Source organism: Procambarus clarkii, chromosome 44 (assembly GCF_040958095.1).
Source record: "Procambarus clarkii isolate CNS0578487 chromosome 44, FALCON_Pclarkii_2.0, whole genome shotgun sequence".
Lineage (NCBI taxonomy): Eukaryota > Metazoa > Arthropoda > Malacostraca > Decapoda > Cambaridae > Procambarus > Procambarus clarkii.
Window position 1 is genome coordinate 34,754,758 of NC_091193.1, and position 23,476 is coordinate 34,778,233.

A 23,476-nucleotide genomic window follows, 5' to 3' on the forward strand; every position below is an offset into this window, starting at 1 on the left:
GGGTCCTCTGGCCAGAAAAAAAAAGTTCTGTGGCTCTTACAGTCCACAGGGGTCCTCTTGCCAAAAAAAAAAATGTTCTGTGGCTCTTACAGTCCACAGGGGTCCTCTTGCCAAAAAAAAAATGTTCTGTGGCTCTTACCCCCTACTACTCACCACCACACATACAGGCCTCCACCACCACACATACAGACCTCCACCACCACACATACAGACCCACCACCACCACACATACAGACCCTCCACCACCACACATACAGGCCTCCATTACCACACATACAGACCTCCACCACCACACATACAGACCTCCACCACCACACATACAGACCTCCACTACCACACATACAGACCTCCACCACCACACATACAGACCCTCCACCACCACACATACAGACCCTTCACCACCACACATACAGACCATCACTACCACACATACAGCCCTCCACCACACACATACAGACCTCCACTACCACACATACTTCCCTCCACCACCACACATACAGACCTCCACTACCACACATACAGGCTTCCACCACCACACATACAGACCTCCACCACCACACATACAGACCCACCACCACACACATACAGGCTCCACCACCACACATACAGACCTCCACTACCACACATACAGACCCACCACCAACATACAGCCCACCACCACACATACAGACCTCCACCACCACACATACAGACCCACCACCACACACACATACAGACCTCCACCACCACACATACAGACCCACACACCACCACACATACAGACCTCCACCACCACACATACAGACCCACCACCACCCACATACAGACCCACCACCACACATACAGACCTCACCACCACACATACAGACCCACCACCACCACACATACAGGCCTCCACCACCACACATACAGACCTCCACCACCACACATACAGACCCCCACCACCACACATACAGACCTCCACCACCACACATACAGACCTCCACCACCACATACAGACCTCCACCACCACACATACAGACCTCCACACCACACATACAGACCTCCACCACCACACATACAGACCTCCACCACCACACATACAGACTCCACTACCACACATACAGACATCCACCACCACACATACAGACCTCCACCACCACACATACAGACCCCACCACACATACAGACCTCCACCACCACACATACAGACCTCCACCACCACACATACAGACCCACCACCACACATACAGACCTCCACCACCACACAGGCATACAGACCTCCACCACCACACATACAGACCTGCACCACCGCACATACAGGCCTCCACCACCACACATACAGACCTCCACCACCACATACAGACCTCCACCACCACACATACAGACCTCCACCACCACACATACAGACCTCCACTACCACACATATAGACCTCCACCATCACACATACAGACCTCCACCACCACACATACAGACACCACCACCACACATACAGACATCCACCACCACACATACAGACCTCCACCACCACACATACAGACCTCCACCACCACACATACAGACCCACCACTACCACACATACAGACCCACTACTACCACACATACAGACCCACCACCACCACACATACAACCTCCACTGCCACACATACAGACCCACCACCACCACACATACAGACCCACCACCACCACACATACAGACCCCCACCACCACACATACAGACCTCTATCACTACACATACAGACCTCCACTACCACACATACAGGCCTCCACCACCACACATACAGACCTCCACCACCACACATACAGACCACCACCACCACACATACAGACCTCTACCACCACACATACAGACCTCCACTACCACACATACAGACCCACCACCACATATACAGACCTTCACCACCACACATACAGACCCACCACCACACATACAGACCCACCACCACACATACAGACCTCCACCACCACACATACAGACCACCACCACCACACATACAGACCCACCACCACACATACAACAAGGCAATAATGCGTGAACGCCATCCTACACCCACTGTAGATGATATGATCTACCGCTTGAATGGTGCAATGTATTCAGCAAGTTAGATTTAAACAAGGGCTATCATCAGCTTGAACTTGATGATGAGAGTCGATTCATCACAACGTTTACGACACATCGAGGTCTGTATAGGTACAAGCGCCTGAGTTTTGGTATCAACAGTGCTGCTGAGGTATTCCAGCACATCATCAGCCAGTATTGCAAGACATACCTAATGCTGACAACATGTCTGATGACATCATTGTTTATGGCCGTACCCAAGCTGAAGACGACAAAGCTCTTCGTGCAACATTGCAACGCTTACGAGAAAAGAATCTGACGTTAAGCCGAGCAAAGTGTAAGTTCAATCAACATAAAATTGAATTCTTTGGACATGTACTTAGTGACAAAGGTCTGTCTCCGGATCCTAAGAAAGTTGCAGATATCAAGAATGCTGCACTCCTTCAACGTCCACTGAAGTACATAGTTTTCTGGGAATGGCAAACTACTGTTCTCGCTTCATTCCAGATTTTGCTACCATTACGAAGCCTCTACGTGAGCTGAAGAAAAATGCATCATGGTACTGCAGAGATATCGAGCAAAATGCATTTGATGCTGTGAAAGATGCACTAGTAGAGAATGCGACTGCTGCATACTTTGATCCATCAATGGACACTGAGTTAACGGTGGATGCTAGTCCTGTTGGTTTAGGTGCTGTTTTAGCCCAACACAAACCTGGTCAACCAGATTCCAAAGTAGTAATTGCCTACGCCAGCCGTTCTCTCACAGATGTTGAGCAACGATACAGTCAGACAGAGAAGGAAGCTCTTGCTCTTGTATGGGGCTGTGAACACTTCAATGTGTATCTGCTTGGTGCACCCTTCACCACGATAGTCACTGACCACAAACCGTTGAGACCATCTTCAATAATCCAAAGTCCAAACCACCAGCTCGCATTGAGAGATGGGCTCTTCGTCTGCAACCATACAACTTTACAGTGAAATACAAGCCGGGTGCAGGCAATCCCGCTGATTACATCAGTCGACATCCTGCCAACAGTTTCACCATCACCAAGCATCAGCAAGTTGCCGAGGAATATGTACACTCTGTAACCTGTGATGCAGTCCCTAAGGCTCTCACTCTTGATGAAATCCGTACTGCAACCCTAGAGGACCCAACTCTGCAAGCAACAGTGGATGCATTGACTAAGAAAAAGTTTCCACGCATCCCACCCTCAGGAGTTGACCAAGATGCGTTCAAAGGACTTAAACGCATCCAGACAGAATTAAGTGTTACGCAACAACGCGACACTGTGCTGCGAGGTACTCGTATTGTCATTCCAGCTGTTCTCCAGCAACGTGCTCTGAAGCTTGCACATCAAGGACACCAAGGTCTTGTTAGGACCAAACAGCTGCTACGAGAAAAGGTGTGGTTTCCTGGCATTGATCGTCAAGCAAAGGACATGCATGATGCCTGTGTCCCTTGCCAAGCTGCAGTGGATACTTCAAGATCAACACCTCTACAACCTTCACCACTACCTGCTGCACATGGACGGAAGTATCGATGGACTTCTGCGGACGCTACCAACTGGAGAGTACTTGATGGTAGTCATTGATGATCACTCACGTTTCCAGAAGTAGAAATCATCACTTCAACATCTGCAAAGGCTGTCATCCCGAAACTCGACAAGATCTTTTCAAATTTTGGCATTCCTGAAGTTGTCAAGACGGACAATGTACCGCCATTCAATGGACAAGACTTCGTCAATTTGCTGAGCATATCGGATTCAAACACCGCCGTGTGATGCCACTACATCCTCAAGCAAATGGAGAAGTTGAGAGATTCATGCAACCTCTCATGAAAGCGGTACGCTGTGCTCATGCCGAAGGACGATCCTGGAAACAAGCTATGTATGCTTTTCTCAGGAACTACCGTGCAACACCACATGGAACACTGGGCAAGTCGCCTGGTGAACTTTTATTTGGACGTCCTATGAGAATCGCACTACCCGTCATGCCAGCCGAGGTAACGGATAAACGTCTCGCTCAGAAGGATGCACTAGCCAAGGGCAAAATGAAAATTGCTCATGACAACGTGCAAAGGAACAATCATAAAGGTTGGAGATACTGTTCTCGTTATCATCAACCAGTACAGCCTCCCATCAACCAGTACAGCCTCCCATCAACCAGTACAGCCTCCCATCAACCAGTACAGCCTCCCATCAACCTGTACAGCCTCCCATCAACCTACAGCCTCCCATCAACCTGTACAGCCTCCCATCAACCAGTACAGCCTCCCATCAACCTGTACAGCCTCCCATCAACCTGTACAGCCTCCCATCAACCAGTACAGCCTCCCATCAACCAGTACAGCCTCCCATCAACCTGTACAGCCTCCCATCAACCAGTACAGCCTCCATCAACCAGTACAGCCTCCCATCAACCAGTACAGCCTCCCATCAACCAGTACAGCCTCCCATCAACCTGTACAGCCTCCCATCAAACTGTACAGCCTCCCATCAACCTGTACAGCCTCCCATCATCCAGTACAGCCTCCATCAACCAGTACAGCCTCCCATCAACCAGTACTGCCCCCACCCAACCAGTACAGCCCGCCACCCAACCAGTACAGCCCGCCACCCAACCAGTACAGCCTCTCATCAACCTGTACAGCCTCCCATCAACCAGTACAGCCTCCCATCAACCAGTACAGCCTCCCATCAACCAGTACAACATCCCATCAACCAGTACAGCCTCCCATCAACCTGTACAGCCTCCCATCAACCTGTACAGCCTCCCATCAACCTGTACAGCCTCCCATCAACCAGTACAGCCTCCCATCAACCAGTACAGCCTCCCTCAACCAGTACAGCCCCCACAACCAGTACAGCCCGCCACAACCAGTACAGCCTCCCATCAACCTGTACAGCCTCCCATCAACCTGTACAGCCTCCCATCAACCTGTCAGCCTCCCATCAACCTGTACAGCCTCCTATCAACCAGTACAGCCTCCCATCAACCAGTACAGCCTCCCATCAACCAGTACAGCCTCCCATCAACCAGTACAGCCTCCCATCAACCAGTACAGCCTCCCATCAACCTGTACAGCCTCCCATCAACCAGTACAGCCTCCCATCAACCAGTACAGCTTCCCATCAACCAGTACAGCTCCCATCAACCAGTACAGCCTCCCATCAACCAGTACAGCCTCCCATCAACCAGTACAGCCAATAGCAGCTGCCTCGTATGGGCCAATAGCAGCTGCCTCTATGGGCCAATAGCAGCTGCCTCGTATGGGCCAAAAGCAGCTGCCTCGTATGGGCCAATAGCAGCTGCCTCGTATGGGCCAATAGCAGCTGCCTCGTAGGGGCCAATAGCAGCTGCCTCGTATGGGCCAATAGCAGCTGCCTGGTATGGGCCAATAGCAGCTGCCTCGTATGGGCCAATAGCAGTTGCCTCGTATGGGCCAATAGCAGCTGCCTCGTATAGATCAATAGCAGCTGCCTCGTATGGGCCAATAGCAGCTGCCTCGTATGGGCCAATAGCAGCTGCCTCGTATGGGCCAATAGCAGCTGCCACTTATGGGCCAATAGCAACTGCCTCGTTTGGACCAATAGCAGCTGCCTCGTATGGGCCAATAGCAGCTGCCTCGTATGGGCCAATAGCAGCTGCCTCGTATGGGCCAATAGCAGCTGCCTCGTATGGGCCAATAGCAGCTGCCTCGTATGGGCCAATAGCAGCTGCCTCGTATGGGCCAATAGCAGCTGCCTCGTATGGGCCAATAGCTGCCTCGTATAGGCCAATAGCAGCTGCCTCGTATGGGCCAATAGCAGCTGCCTCGTATAGGGCAATAGCAGCTGCCTCGTATAGGGCAATAGCAGCTGCCTCGAATGGGCCAATAGCAGCTGCCTCGTATGGGCCAATAGCAGCTGCCTCGTATGGGCCAATAGCAGCTGCCTCGTATGGGCCAATACCCTAACTCTTCGTCTTTCCAGTGAATGCAATTTAAGCTTTATTAATCTTTCTTCATATGAAAGACTTCTATTTTGGGGAATTAACTTTGTCATCCTACGTTGGACACGTTCAAGTGAATTTATATCCATTCTATAATACGGCGACCAAAACTGAACTGCATAATCCTAACCAGAGCAAGATATAGCTTAAGAACCACACCAGGTGTCTTGTTACTAACGCTTCGATTAATAAATCCCAGTGTCCTATTCGCCTTATTACGAACATTCATACATTGATCCTTTTGTTTTAAATTTTATTTTAAACACCCCATACCCAAGACTTTCCAATCTATTTGGAATTTCATAAACATGTCAAACCCACGTTTGAAACAATCAAGAGACCCCGCCTCCACCGTTACGCGGTAATTGATTCCACATATCAACAACCCTGTTGCCGAACCAGTATTTAAGAACATAAGAACATAAGAACAAAGGTAACTGCAGAAGGCCTATTGGCCCATACGAGGCAGCTCCTATTCTATAACCACCCAATCCCACTCATATACTTGTCCAACCCGTGCTTGAAACAATCGAGGGACCCCACCTCCACAATGTTACGCGGCAATTGGTTCCACAAATCAACAACCCTGTTACTGAACCAGTATTTACCCAAGTCTTTCCTAAATCTAAACTTATCCAATTTATATCCATTGTTTCGTGTTCTGTCCTGTGTTGATACTTTTAATACCCTATTAATATCCCCCCGGTTATGTCCATTCATCCACTTGTAAACCTCTATCATGTCACCCCTAACTCTTCGCCTTTCCAGTGAATGCAACTTAAGCTTTGTTAATCTTTCTTCATATGAAAGATTTCTAATTTGGGGAATTAACTTAGTCATCCTACGCTGGACACGTTCAAGTGAATTTATATCCATTCTATAATATGGCGACCAAAACTGAACTGCATAATCTAAATGGGGCCTAACTAGAGCAAGATATAGCTTGAGAACCACACCAGGTGTCTTGTTACTAACGCTGCGATTAATAAATCCAAGTGTCCGATTTGCCTTATTACGAACATTTATGCATTGATCCTTTTGTTTTAAATTCTTACTAATCATAACTCCCAGATCCCTTTCGCAATCCGACTTCGCAATCACAACACCATCTAGCTCGTATCTTGTAACTCTATCATCATTACCTAACCTCAGAACTTTACATTTATCAGCATTAAACTGCATCTGCCAATCCTTTGACCATTTCAAAACCCTCAGTTGACCAGACCTCAGTTGATATTTACCTAAGTTGACCAGACCACACACTAGAAGAAGGGACGACGACGTTTCAGTCCGTCCTGGACCATTCTCAAATCGATCGACTTGAGAATGGTCCAGGACGGACCGAAACGTCGTCGTCCCTTCACCTTCTAGTGTGTGGTCTGGTCAACATACTTCAGCCACGTTATTGTGACTCATCGCCTGCAATTACGCGTCTTTCCAAAATCTAAATTTATCCAATTTATACCTCATTGTTTCGTGTTCTGTCTTGTGTTGATACTTTTAATACTCCATTAATATCCCCCTTTGTTATGTACATTCATCCACTTGTAAACCTCTATCATGTCACCCCCTAACTCTTCGCCTTTCTAGTGAATGCAATTTAAGCTTTGTTAATCAGTTCAGTTTTGGTCGCTGAACTATAGAATGGATATAAATTCACTTAAACGTGTAAAGCGTAGGATGACAAAGTTAATTCCCCAAACTAGAAATCTTCCATATGAAGAAAGATTAACAAAGCTTAAATTGCATTCTCTGGAACGGCGAAGAATTAGGAGCCAATTACCGCGTAACGTGGTGGAGGTGGGGTCCCTCGATTGTTTTAAACGTGAGTTGGACATGTATATAAGTGGGATTGAGTGGTTATAAATAGGAGCTGCATCCTATGGGCCAATAAGCCTTCTGTAGTTTCTTTAGTATTAATATCTTGTGTTAAGTAATCAAACAGCTCCTTCATCCATGACCCGCCTGTGTTGGGATCAAGCACTTCCACCTCACCTCTCTACATATTGGTGAGGTGAGGGTACGTGGACCCCGACACATATATATAACAGAACATCAAGGAAATCATTCATTAACCAATCTGCACCATTCGCTGTTCTCTTGAAGATTATTCGGCCTTATAATTTACTTCTGGGAGAAAGTTGCATGTTCTAGTTACTGTTCGAACACTAGACACCACTCCACATTATAGATAAATATTTAGTCGTTGTTGTGAACACAATTATGAGTACCTCTTACAAAGATTACGAAGACGTTATTGACATATTCACTCAACTTGACAATCTTTCGAAAGAGAGTGATGTGTCTGTCACGACTCATCCTCTGCATGAGGAGACTGAGGAACAGGGCGCCAGAATGCTGCGGTACATTGGTGAGACGTCAGCAGTGTGTCCCAAGGAGTCTGGGCAAGAATTTACACTACTGAAGCCTGTGGAAGACACTGGTGAGAAGTTAGAAGACTCATCCTCTGTCACGACTTATCCTCTGCATGAGGAGACTGAGGAACAAGGCGCCAGTATGTTGAGGTACATTGGTGAGACGTCAGCAGTGTGTCCCAAGGAGTCTGGGCAAGAATTTACACTACTGAAGCCTGTGGAAGACACTGGTGAGAAGTTAGAAGACTCATCCTCTGTCACGACTTATCCTGTGCATGAGGAGACTGAGGAACAAGGCGCCAGTATGTTGAGGAACATTGGTGAGACGTCAGCAGTGTGTCCCAAGGAGTCTGGGCAAGAATTTACACTACTGAAGCCTGTGGAAGACTCTGGTGAGAAGTCAGAAGTGAGTCCCAAGTATGGGGAAGGATCTACAGTACTGAGGAGACGAAGGGCTGTACATAGTGGTGAGAAGTCAGAAGTGAGTCCCAAGTATGGGGAAGGATCTACAGTACTGAGGAGACGAAAGGCTGTACATAGTGGTGAGAAGTCAGAAGTGAGTCCCAAGTATGGGGAAGGATCTACAGTACTGAGGAAAAGGAAGGCTGTACAAAGTGGTGAGAAGTCAGAAGAGAGTCCCAAGTATGGGGAAGGATCTCCACTACCGAAGAAACGGAGGGCGGTACGTAGTGGTGTGAAGCCTACGTTATGTGACCGGTATCCTGGTGAGAAGTCAGAAGTATTTCCCAAGTCTGGCCAAGAATTTCCACTACTTAAGACTGTGGAACAAGGCAGGCTGGGGCATACTGGTGAGAAGTTAGAAGCGTGTCCAGAGTCCGGGGAAAGATCTACACTACTGAAGAAGCAAATGGTGGCAGATAGGCCGTCATGTTACCAGTGTGGGAAAACCTTCAGCGACCGCAGTGGCTTAAACAAGCACATGCTCGTCCATACTGGCGTTAAATCTCACGTGTGTGAAGAGTGTGGGAAAAAGTTCCTTCGAAATGATTATTTGCAGCAGCACCTGATGGCCCACAGTGGTGATAAACACTTCCTGTGCAAGCACTGCGGGAAAAGATTCTGCCGACTTGGCAACTTGAATGATCACATGATGGGACATAATGGTACGAGACCTCACATGTGTCATGTGTGTGATAAACTATTCAGCAGACCGGACTATCTGAAGGACCACATGGTGGTTCATATGATTTGATGACAAACCTTACATGTGCCCACACTGTGGGGATAGATACACTCAGCTTGGAAATATGAACAAACACATTCAGCTGCATACAACTGTGCTCGGAGTGTGAGAATTTTAATATATTGTATAAATAGTGAGAGCCTAATCTCAAAATTAGGCTACAATGTTCCTGTTAATAAACTTTCAAATTTACTGCAATTTGCCTATTTTACTACAATTTGCCTATTAATATTCTTAAAATTTTCCTACAATGTACCTATTATTATTCAAATTTGGTACATATTATTAACTTATAATTATTTGTTAGATTAAGGACCTGTCCGAAATGTTGTGTGTTAGTGATGTTAAAAACATCAATGTTATATACTCACAAACCCAATGCACCTTCTTGCACTAGTATATAAATAAATGAAAAATAAAAAGGACATATGGTTTAAATATATATTTATTTACAAGAATATTTTATTTACAAGAATATTTTATTTACAATATTTACAAGAATATTTTATTTACAATATTTACAAGAAAATTTTATTTACAAGAATATTTTATTTACAATATTTACAAGAATATTTTATTTACAATATTTACAAGAATAAATATTTTGATTTTAATCCTGTAATGAAATCATATCCTAAACTAACTAATCAGTATAATGAACAAATCTACAATGGCCGTAATAAGGATTTGAACCTACACACGGGATGTTCCCAGAAGCGCCTTAGTCAACTGTACCACCACATGGTCAAAAGAATGAGTCACAATAATGTGGCTGAAGTAGTTCGTCACAATCGACTTGAGAATGGTCCAGGACGGACCGAAATGTCGTCGTCCCTTCACCTTCTAGTGATTTTATACTTTTCAAACTAGATCATCCATATTATTCCAGTATACATAAGAAAAATCACTATATTCCAACTTCTTCATTTGCATTGGAATAATTAATACATAATCTAGCTTAACCTAGCTAACAGCCAATATCTATATATCTAAGTGAACAAATTGTTTACTGTGGCCAATCATATCCATTTCCTAGTAAGCATTCATAACATACTAGTAACAGTTCTGTCAAAAAACACAGTACTCAGTACAAACCACAGCACAGTACAATCTTATTTCACACACATTGAACACACGTTGCTTCTGGGAGTATGGGTTCGAGTCACTTCTGGGGTGTGAGTTTTCATTCGCATATAGTCCTGGGGACCATTCAGGCTTGTTCGCATTTGTGTTCCTCACGTGTGCCCCAAAGAATGAGGTGATTTGGTGAAATGCTATGCCCAAGATTACCATCCGAGTTGCCGTCGGGGAAGTGGCTCAAATAGCCTCGGCTATCACTTCCTTTTGACGGCCGTGATGGTCAAGCGGATTAAGGCGCCCTGTAGTTACCAGTTGCGTTGCTTCTGGGAGTATGGGTTCGAGTCACTTCTGGGGTGTGAGTTTTCATTCATATATATATATATATATATATATATATATAATATATATATATATATATATATATATATATATATATATATATTTGACCTACAGGTCAAATCATTTGGCATTTCTACAGGATTTTATCAAACCCCTACTAGGGTAATATATTTTGTAATAATTTTGCAAAAAATAGTGCCATTTACTATTTTTAAATAGTTAATTACAAAATTTACCGATATGGTGCAATCGGATGAAAACCAAATTTTTACACTTGACAATTCTTTATTCACTTGTCAAGTGAAAACTTGTAATGACACAACTTTACACTTGACAAGTGGCAATACACTTGACTTTCAGCTCCTGCTATATCCAGATTCCAGGGAGGAAAGGAAGGATGATCTTTGGAATCATTACCTAATTAGACAGGAATAAAATATTCCTGACAATAATTCCTTCAATGATTCCTGTAATCAAAAAATATAATATCTTGGAAAAGTCAAAGAAAAAAGTTTAGTGTCAAGGACACTAAAGTGTCTACATAATTACTTAACTCAACAGCTTGACAGATGTCAAGAGTTAGCTAATCAGGTATCTCTTGATTTATTCATCTTGAATAACAGGGTCAATGCTGCAGTTGATAAATTTGATAAAATCAATTGCCATGCAGAGATTTATCTAACAGAGATGGCTAATGCTGATTTAACCCGAAGGAAACTTCAGGATATCAGAGCTGAAACAGCAATTACGAAAATATAATTCAGGATCGTCTAGATCAATTAATCAGACTTGCAGTAGCACAGCCAAATGTGAGCACATCCACTCAGTTTGGTACCTTGGCAGATGTAGATGGTGTTCTCAAAAGATTGGCAGATGTAGATGGTGTTCTCAAAAGATTGGCAGATGTAGATGGTGTTCTCAAAAGATTGGCAGATGTAGATGGTGTTCTCAAAAGATTGGCATATGTAGATGGTGTTCTCAAAAGATTGGCAGATGTAGATGGTGTTCTCAAAAGATTGGCAGATATAGTTTAATGCTGACAAATAAAGTTTGAGTTACAATATATCACTTGCATGAAATAAATAGGACAGATTTATTTCTAGAAGCGTTAGCAATAAAACTCCTTGTATTATTATTCAGCAATATCTTGTTTGATTATACAGTTCACTTTTGGTCGTAAAGTCACCAGATAGTGCTAACCCCACAAATAAAAAATCTTCCTTGTGAAGAGATTGAAAAAGCTTAATTTACATTCTCTTGGAAGGTGAAGAGTTAAGGGTTAAATTTAGATCAAGATATTACTCTGGGTAAGGGACTATGAATGGTGAAGTTCATTACAAAATGTTTTCCACACACATTCCCACATATTATAACGTTCTGTACACACTTAACAATATTACATAATATGACTTTAAACATATTATATAATATTTGTAAAGTCACTAATAATTGAGAGATAATAATCGTCACTAATAATTGAGAGATAATAATCGTCACTAATAATTGAGAGATAATAATCGTCACTAATAATTGAGAGATAATAATGATGAGCGGGTGATGAATGAGGAGGGGAAGATGTGTGCAGGGGACACTTACCCGGCCACCACGATGAAAAGATCAAGTCTGTTCCAGGAGTCAGCCATATAAGCCCCTTTCCCAGACCACCCCATCTTGATCATCTCCACGGCGAAGAAGGCAAAGATTGCGTCGTCGAACATCTGTGGAAGGTGTTCCACCATCACCACCAGCACTATTACAACCACCTCTAATATACATTATATATTATTACATATATATTATATATTAACATACAAAACAATCTGGAGGATGTTGATCCGGACATTTTCTTTAAAAGATCAGCTGTAACATGAACGAGGAACAACGGGTTCCAGCTCAACAAGCAACATTGTAGGACTGAGAACAGCAGATGCTTTTTCACCCATGGGGTTGTAAACCCGCGGAACCGCCTACCCGCTGAAACCGTAAACGCTAAAAATTTGGTGTTTTAAAATACAGCTAGAAAAGATAAGGGAAAATGGGGGGGGGGGGAACCTTTGACAAGCCGCCGGGTTCCTGTCCTCGTCGAGATCACTAGTATTAGTGGCCCTCAGGTAAGGTCTTATTTACTGACACTTATTATTATTTAAGATATTTCGTAAACCCATTTAAACAATGGGTATAAATTGGATTAGTTTAGATTTAGGAAAAACCTGGGTAAATACTGGTTCGGTAACAGGGTTGTTGATTTGTGGAACCAATTACGCACAACGTTTTAGGCAAGATAAATACTTTTTTTTATTTTCTACTTTTCTATGTCTAAGTGCTCATGCTCCTTGTTTCCTTACACCCATGGTTAAGGGTGTAAGGTCTTATGCCTTCTACTCTCTTCTCTCCGGAGAGGGACAAATTGGCCGGCTGCCTCCCAACATTTCTCGTTGAAGAAGTCCAATATTTCCAGTAGCGACCGCCGAATGAGTTTCTCCAGTGGCATCTGTGACAGCTCTCTCCTTTCTTTTTCCAACGATATGCCAAACTTTTACCTCTTGCCCGTTTTCTTAAAGAGTGCATGTCACCTTTCACAAGATGCTAACATGCCACTCCTTAGTGATGTCTCACCGAGTTACACTTTCAGGTGAAGTATGGCTCGTTCTTCTTTATCATAATGAAACATGGGTCCACTGACCTACTAAGGAAAACTAGCGTTTTTAATCTTTTTAAAAATGGTTTAATTAATTAATCCTGTAGGTAGCAGTTGCGGGAACAGGTCAATAAGGTCAAAGGTCCAGGAAAACGTCCTTTGCCAAATGCGGAACACAGTCCACCACCACACATACAGACCATCACCACCACACATACAGACCTCCACCACCACACATACAGACCTCCACTACCACACATACAGGCCCCCACCACCACACATACAGACCATCACTACCACACATACAGACGATCACTACCACACATACAGGCCTCCACCATCACACATACAGACCTCACCACCACACATACTTCCCTCCACCACCACACATACAGACCACCACTATCACACATACAGACCTCCACCACCACACATACAGACCACTACCACAACACATACAGACCACCACCACCACACATACAGACCTCCACCACCACACATACAGGCCTCCACCACCACACATACAGACCTCCACCACCACACATACAGACCCACCACCACCAAACATACAGACCTCCACCACCACACATACAGACCTCCACCACCACACATACAGCCCTCCACTACCACACATACAGACCTCCACGACCCCACATACAGGCCTCCACCACCACACATACAGACCCACCACCACCAAACATACAGACTCACCACCAACAAACATACAGACCTCCACCACCACACATACAGACCTCCTCCACCACACATACTGCCCTCCACTACCACACAAAGAGACCTCCACCACCACACATACAGGCCTCCACCACCACACATACAGGCCTCCACCACCACACATACAGACCTCCACCTCCACACATACAGGCCTCCACCTCCACACATACAGGCCTCCACCACCACACATACAGACCTCGACTACCAAACATACAGCCCACCACTACCACACATACAGACCTCCACCACCACACATACAGACCCACCACCACTACCACACATACAGACCCACCTCCACCACCACACATACAGACCTCCACCACCACACATACAGACCTCCACCACCACACATACAGACTGCCACCACCACACATACAGACCTCCACTACCACACATACAGACCTCGACCACCACACATACAGACCCACCACCACCACACATACAGGCCTCCACCACCACACATACAGACCCACCACCACCACACATACAGGCCTCCACCACCACACATACAGACCACCACCACCACACATACAGACCGCCACCACCACACATATAGACCCACCACCACACATACAGACCTCCACCACCACACATACAGATCCACCACCACCACCACACATAAAGACCTATACCACCACACATACAGACCTCCACCACCACACACACAGGCCTCCACTACCACACATACAGGCCTCCACCACCACACATACAGGCCTCCACCACCACACATACAGACCTCCACTACCACACATATAGACCTCCACCACCACACATACAGACCCTCCACCACCACACATACAGACCCACCACCACCACACATACAGACATCCACCACCACACATACAGACCTCCACCACCACACATACAGACCTCCACCACCACACATACAGACCCACCACTACCACACATACAGACCCACTACTACCACACATACAGACCCACCACCACCACACATACAGACCTCCACTGCCACACATACAGACCCACCACCACCACACATACAGACCCACCACCACCACACATACAGACCCGCCACCACCACACATACAGACCTCTATCACTACACATACAGACCTCCACTACCACACATACAGGCCTCCACCACCACACATACAGACCTCCACCACCACACATACAGACCACCACCACCACACATACAGACCTCTACCACCACACATACAGACCTCCACTACCACACATACAGACCCACCACCACATATACAGACCTTCACCACCACACATACAGACCCACCACCACACATACAGACCCACCACCACACATTCAGACCTCCCCACCACACATACAGACCACCACCACACATACAGACCCACCACCACACATACAACAAGGCAATAATGCGGTGAACGCCATCCTACACCCACTGTAGATGATATGATCTACCGCTTGAATGGTGCAATTGTATTCAGCAAGTTAGATTTAAACAAGGGCTATCATCAGCTTGAACTTGATGATGAGAGTCGATTCATCACACGTTTACGAACATCGAGGTCTGTATAGGTACAAGCGCCTGAGTTTTTGGTATCAACAGTGCTGCTGAGGTATTCCAGCACATCATCAGCCAAGTATTGCAAGACATACCTAATGCTGACAACATGTCTGATGACATCATTGTTTAGGGCCGTACCCAAGCTGAAGACGACAAAGCTCTTCGTGCAACATTGCAACGCTTACGAGAAAAGAATCTGACGTTAAGCCGAGCAAAGTATAAGTTCAATCAACATAAAATTGAATTCTTTGGACATGTACTTAGTGACAAAGGTCTGTCTCCGGATCCTAAGAAAGTTGCAGATATCAAGAATGCTGCACTTCCTTCAACGTCCACTGAAGTACTATTTTTGGGAATGGCAAACTACTGTTCTCGCTTCATTCAGATTTTGCTACCATTACGAAGCCTCTACGCGAGCTGAAGAAAATGCATCATGGTACTGCAGAGATATCGAGCAAATGCATTTGATGCTGTGAAAGATGCACTAGTAGAGAATGCGACTGCTGCATACTTTGATCCATCAATGGACACTGAGTTAACGGTGGATGCTAGTCTGTTGGTTTAGGTGCTGTTTTAGCCCAACACAAACCTGGTCAACCAGATTCCAAAGTAGTAATTGCCTACGCCAGCCGTTCTCTCACAGATGTTGAGCAACGATACAGTCAGACAGAGAAGGAAGCTCTTGCTCTTGTATGGGGCTGTGAACACTTCAATGTGTATCTGCTTGGTGCACCCTTCACCACGATAGTCACTGACCACAAACCGTTGAAGACCATCTTCAATAATCCAAAGTCCAAACCACCAGCTCGCATTGAGAGATGGGCTCTTCGTCTGCAACCATACAACTTTACAGTGAAATACAAGCCGGGTGCAGGCAAATCCCGCTGATTACATCAGTCGACATCCTGCCAACAGTTTCACCATCACCAAGCATCAGAAGTTGCCGAGGAATATGTACACTCTGTAACCTGTGATGCAGTCCCTAAGGCTCTCACTCTTGATGAAATCCGTACTGCAACACTAGAGGACCCAACTCTGCAAGCAACAGTGGATGCATTGACTAAGAAAAAGTTTCCACGCATCCCACCCTCAGGAGTTGACCAAGATGCATTCAAAGCACTTGAACGCATCCAGACATAATTAAGTGTTACGCAACAACGCGACACTGTGCTGCGAGGTACTCGTATTGTCATTCCAGCTGTTCTCCAGCAACGTGCTCTGAAGCTTGCACATCAAGGACACCAAGGTCTTGTTAGGACCAAACAGCTGCTACGAGAAAAGTGTGGTTTCCTGGCATTGATCGTCAAGCAAAGGACATGCATGATGCCTGTGTCCCTTGCCAAGCTGCAGTGGATACTTCAAGATCAACACCTCTACAACCTTCACCACTACCTGCTGCACAACGGACGGAAGTATCGATGGACTTCTGCGGAACGCTACCAACTGGAGAGTACTTGATGGTAGTCATTGATGATCACTCACGTTATCCAGAAGTAGAAATCATCACTTCCACATCTGCAAAGGCTGTCATCCCGAAACTCGACAAGATCTTTTCAAATTTTGGCATTCCTGAAGTTGTCAAGACGGACAATGTACCGCCATTCAATGGACAAGACTTCGTCAACTTTGCTGAGCATATCGGATTCAAACACCGCCGTGTGATGCCACTACATCCTCAAGCAAATGGAGAAGTTGAGAGAGTCATGCAACCTCTCATGAAAGCGGTACGCTGTGCTCATGCCGAAGGACGAACCTGGAAACAAGCTATGTATGCTTTTCTCAGGAACTACCGTGCAACACCACATGGAACACTGGGCAAGTCGCCTGGTGAACTTTTATTTGGACGTCCTATGAGAATCGCACTACCCGTCATGCCAGCCGAGGTAACGGATAAACGTCTCGCTCAGAAGGATGCACTAGCCAAGGGCAAAATGAAAATTGCTCATGACCAACGTGCAAAGGAACAAGTCATAAAGGTTGGAGATACTGTTCTCGTTATCATCAACCAGTACAGCCTCCCATCAACCTGTACAGCCTCCCATCAACCAGTACAGCCTCCCATCAACCTGTACAGCCTCCCATCAACCAGTACAGCCTCCCATCAACCTGTACAGCCTCCCATCAACCTGTACAGCCTCCCATCAACCAGTACAGCCTCCCATCAACCAGTACAGCCTCCCATCAACCTGTACAGCCTCCCATCAACCAGTACAGCCTCCCATCAACCAGTACAGCCTCCCATCAACCAGTACAGCCTCCCATCAACCTGTACAGCCTCCCATCAAACTGTACAGCCTCCCATCAACCTGTACAGCCTCCCATCATCCAGTACAGCCTCTCATCAACCAGTACAGCCTCCCATCAACCAGTACAGCCCGCCACCCAACCAGTACAGCCCGCCACCCAACCAGTACAGCCCGCCACCCAACCAGTACAGCCTCCCATCAACCTGTACAGCCTCCCATCAACCAGTACAGCCTCCCATCAACCAGTACAGCCTCCCATCAACCAGTACAACATCCCATCAACCAGTACAGCCTCCCATCAACCTGTACAGCCTCCCATCAACCTGTATAGCCTCCCATCAACCTGTACAACCTCCCATCAACCAGTACAGCCTCCCATCAACCAGTACAGCCTCCCTTCAACCAGTACAGCCCGCCACCCAACCAGTACAGCCCGCCACCCAACCAGTACAGCCTCCCATCAACCTGTACAGCCTCCCATCAACCTGTACAGCCTCCCATCAACCTGTCCAGCCTCCCATCAACCTGTACAGCCTCCTATCAACACAGTACAGCCTCCCATCAACCAGTACAGCCTCCCATCAACCAGTACAGCCTCCCATCAACCAGTACAGCCTCCCATCAACCTGTACAGCCTCCCATCAACCAGTACTGCCTCCCATCAACCAGTACAGCTTCCCATCAACAGTACAGTCTCCCATCAACCAGTACAGCCTCCCATCAACCAGTACAGCCTCCCATCAACCAGTACAGCCAATAGCAGCTGCCTCGTATGGGCCAATAGCAGCTGCCTCGTATGGGCCAATAGCAGCTGCCTCGTATGGGCCAAAAGCAGCTGCCTCGTATGGGCCAATAGCAGCTGCCTCGTATGGGCCAATAGCAGCTGCCTCGTATGGGCCAAAAGCAGCTGCCTCGTATGGGCCAATAGCAGCTGCCTCGTATGGGCCAATAGCAGCTGCCTCGTATGGGCCAATAGCAGTTGCCTCGTATGGGCCAATAGCAGCTGCCTCGTATAGATCAATAGCAGCTGCCTCGTATGGGCCAATAGCAGCTGCCTCCTATGGGCCAATAGCAGCTGCCTCGTATGGGCCAATAGCAGCTGCCTCGTATGGGCCAATAGCAACTGCCTCGGTTGGACCAATAGCAGCTGCCTCGTATGGGCCAATAGCAGCTGCCTCGTATGGGCCAATAGCAGCTGCCTCGTATGGGCCAATAGCAGCTGCCTCGTATGGGCCAATAGCAGCTGCCTCGTATGGGCCAATAGCAGCTGCCTCGTATGGGCCAATAGCAGCTGCCTCGTATGGGCCAATAGCAGCTGCCTCGTATGGGCCAATAGCTGCCTCGTATAGGCCAATAGCAGCTGCCTCGTATGGGCCAATAGCAGCTGCCTCGTATAGGGCAATAGCAGCTGCCTCGTATAGGGCAATAGCAGCTGCCTCGAATGGGCCAATAGCAGCTGCCTCGTATGGGCCAATAGCAGCTGCCTCGTATGGGCCAATAGCAGCTGCCTCGTATGGCCAATACCCTAACTCTTCGTCTTTCCAGTGAATGCAATTTAAGCTTTATTAATCTTTCTTCATATGAAAGACTTCTATTTTGGGGAATTAACTTTGTCATCCTACGTTGGACACGTTCAAGTGAATTTATATCCATTCTATAATACGGCGACCAAAACTGAACTGCATAATCCTAACCAGAGCAAGATATAGCTTAAGAACCACACCAGGTGTCTTGTTACTAACGCTTCGATTAATAAATAAGAACATAAGAACATAAGAACAAAGGTAACTGCAGAAGGCCTATTGGCCCATACGAGGCAGCTCCTATTCTATAACCACCCAATCCCACTCATATACTTGTCCAACCCGTGCTTGAAACAATCGAGGACCCCACCTCCACAATGTTACGCGGCAATTGGTTCCACAAATCAACAACCCTGTTACTGAACCAGTATTTACCCAAGTCTTTCCTAAATCTAAACTTATCCAATTTATATCCATTGTTTCGTGTTCTGTCCTGTGTTGATACTTTTAATACCCTATTAATATCCCCCCGGTTATGTCCATTCATCCACTTGTAAACCTCTATCATGTCACCCCTAACTCTTCGCCTTTCCAGTGAATGCAACTTAAGCTTTGTTAATCTTTCTTCATATGAAAGATTTCTAATTTGGGGAATTAACTTAGTCATCCTACGCTGGACACGTTCAAGTGAATTATATCCATTCTATAATATGGCGACCAAAACTGAACTGCAGTTTTGGGGTCTCAAACAATCAAGAGACCCCGCCTCCACCGTTACGCGGTAATTGATTCCACATATCACAACCCTGTTGCCGAACCAGTATTTACCTAAGTTGACCAGACCACACACTAGAAGAAGGGACGACGACGTTTCAGTCCGTCCTGGACCATTCTCAAATCGATCGACTTGAGAATGGTCCAGGACGGACCGAAACGTCGTCGTCCCTTCACCTTCTAGTGTGTGGTCTGGTCAACATACTTCAGCCACGTTATTGTGACTCATCGCCTGCAATTACGCGTCTTTCCAAATCTAAATTTATCCAATTTATACCTCATTGTTTCGTGTTCTGTCTTGTGTTGATACTTTTAATACTCCATTAATATCCCCCTTTGTTATGTACATTCATCCACTTGTAAACCTCTATCATGTCACCCCCTAACTCTTCGCCTTTCTAGTGAATGCAATTTAAGCTTTGTTAATCAGTTCAGTTTTGGTCGCTGAACTATAGAATGGATATAAATTCACTTAAACGTGTAAAGCGTAGGATGACAAAGTTAATTCCCCAAACTAGAAATCTTCCATATGAAGAAAGATTAACAAAGCTTAAATTGCATTCACTGGAACGGCGAAGAATTAGGAGCCAATTACCGCGTAACGTGGTGGAGGTGGGGTCCCTCGATTGTTTTAAAGTGAGTTGGACATGTATATAAGTGGGATTGAGTGGTTATAAATAGGAGCTGCATCCTATGGGCCAATAAGCCTTCTGTAGTTTCTTTAGTATTAATATCTTGTGTTAAGTAATCAAACAGCTCCTTCATCCATGACCCGCCTGTGTTGGGATCAAGCACTTCCACCTCACCTCTCTACATATTGGTGAGGTGAGGTACGTGGACCCCGACACATATATATAACAGAACATCAAGGAAATCATTCATTAACCAATCTGCACCATTCGCTGTTCTCTTGAAGATTATTCGGCCACAGGTAAGAGCCACAGAACATTTTTTTTTTTTGGCAAGAGGACCCCTGTGGACTGTAAGAGCCACAGAACATTTTTTTTTTTTTGCAAGAGGACCCCTGTGGACTGTAAGAGCCACAGAACATTTTTTTTTTCAGGCCAGAGGACCCCTGTGGGGTGTAAGCGCCACAGGTAACTTTTTTTTTTTGGCCAGAGGACCCCTGTGGACTGTAAGAGCCACAAGTAACTTTTTTTTTTTTCTGGAAATTCATGTGTAGCATGTCGGGGTTTTCAGGTAAATTTTGTCAGTCACAGATTTTAAAAGTAAGGATTTCTTATGAGAAAAATAATTTCCGAGACTTAGAAGTTTGTTAAGGGCTTATGGAACAAATTCAAGTAACGTATGTAGCTCTTTAGGGTTTCCATGAGAACTCTACGGACATATTTTACATGTTTTCAACTTACAAAAGTCGTCTATGTAAGCCTTAGTTATTCATATAAATTTAGAAAATCACCTGTGTAAGTCAGGGTTTTCAGGGGTTCGCACCTCACACCCCCTCCCTCCCCCCTTACCTCGCAATCTCTCGCGTCACCTTTATTTACCTTAGGCCCAGCCAGCCAGTCGCCTCTTATCATATCTTATCTTCTCCATAATATCTGGACCGTCCCTCCTCTCTCTCTCTCTCTCCTCCTATTTCCTTACAACTATTTTCAGAGTTTCAAATAATCATAGAAGTTTATTTATATGTTTATGACCGAATTTGTAAAAGGACCATTTTCAGAGAATATTGTCTTAGATGTTTTGTTAAGGAAAACAGACAACTTATCCATAACATTTAGTTTTATATCCATTTATGGCTATTTCATCTGTAAAGACCAAATTGAACAGAGCCCAGTTTTAAGCTCATATTTCATCAGAGTCCAGTTTATACCTAAAAATGAACAGAGTCCACTTTGAGAGCAAAATTCGTCAGAGTCTACTTTGTGAGCAAAATTAGTCAGAGACAGTATTTAGCTCATATTTCATCAGAGTCCAATTATCAACAGAAATTCGCCAGAGTCTACTTTGAGAGCAAAATTAGTCAGAGACAGTTTTAAGCTCATATTTCATCAGAGTCCAATTTATACCTAAAAATGAACAGAGTCTACTTTGAGAGCAAAATTAGTCAGAGACAGTATTTAGCTCATATTTCATCAGAGTCCAATTTATACCTAAAAATGAACAGAGTCTACTTTGAGAGCAAAATTAGTCAGAGACAGTTTTAAGCTCATATTTCATCAGAGTCCAATTTATACCTAAAAATGAACAGAGTCTACTTTGAGAGCAAAATTAGTCAGAGACAGTTTTAAGCTCATATTTCATCAGAGTCCAATTATCAACAGAAATTCGCCAGAGTCTACTTTGAGAGCAAATTTCATCAGTGACCTGTAATCTGAGAAAATTTGACAGAGTCCATTTTATACCCAATTTTTGGCAGAGTCCAGTTTATGCTCAAATTCGCCAGAGTCTACTTTAATAGCAAAATTCATCAGAGTCCAGTTTTCTAGCAAATTTCATCAGTGTCCTGTAATCTGTGAAAATTTGACAGAGTCCAGTTTTGATCGAAATTCATCAGAGTCCAGTTTTCTAGCAAAATTCACCAGAGTCTACTTTGTGCCAAAATATTCAGAGTCCAGTTCATGATCGAAATTAATCAGAGTCCAATTAAAGACCCAAATTTGACAGAGACCACATTTTCGCTACTAACAGTCCAATCCCCCTGAAATTTTAAAGTCATATTTCAGACGTAGTAAATAAGATCAAGTCAGTTACAGAGCTCCAGCTCTTGTCCCAGTGTATTTGCATATTTTCTCTATATTCAGCTGTGTTCTTCACATTTTGTCCATGTTTTCTGTGTTCATTCCATGTTCTATAAATGTTCACAGCAAGCTCAGTTCAAATTTTTTCTGCCATTTTCCCCGTATGTTCACTATGTTCTTTGTCATGTTTTCATGCACATCATATGTTCACTGTATAACTTTTATACTCAATATTCATGTTCTCAATGTTCTTAGCTTGTTCTTCACAAGTCCATTGTTCATTCTTTGTAATCCCTATTCTCCTTATCATGTTTTCATGTTCTCTGTAAGTTCATATTCCC

The 23,476-nt window shown here is 45.1% G+C and overlaps 1 protein-coding gene across 1 annotated transcript; it reads left to right on the forward strand.

Annotated features, from left to right (window-relative positions):
* The first annotated feature begins 8,234 nt into the window (after nt 1–8,234).
* On the forward strand, nt 8,235–9,599 carry LOC123768584 (zinc finger protein 595-like). Its single transcript, XM_045759232.2, has one exon. The coding sequence runs from the start codon at nt 8,235–8,237 to the stop codon at nt 9,597–9,599; it is 1,365 nt and encodes a 454-aa protein (XP_045615188.2).
* The last annotated feature ends 13,877 nt before the right edge of the window (nt 9,600–23,476 follow it).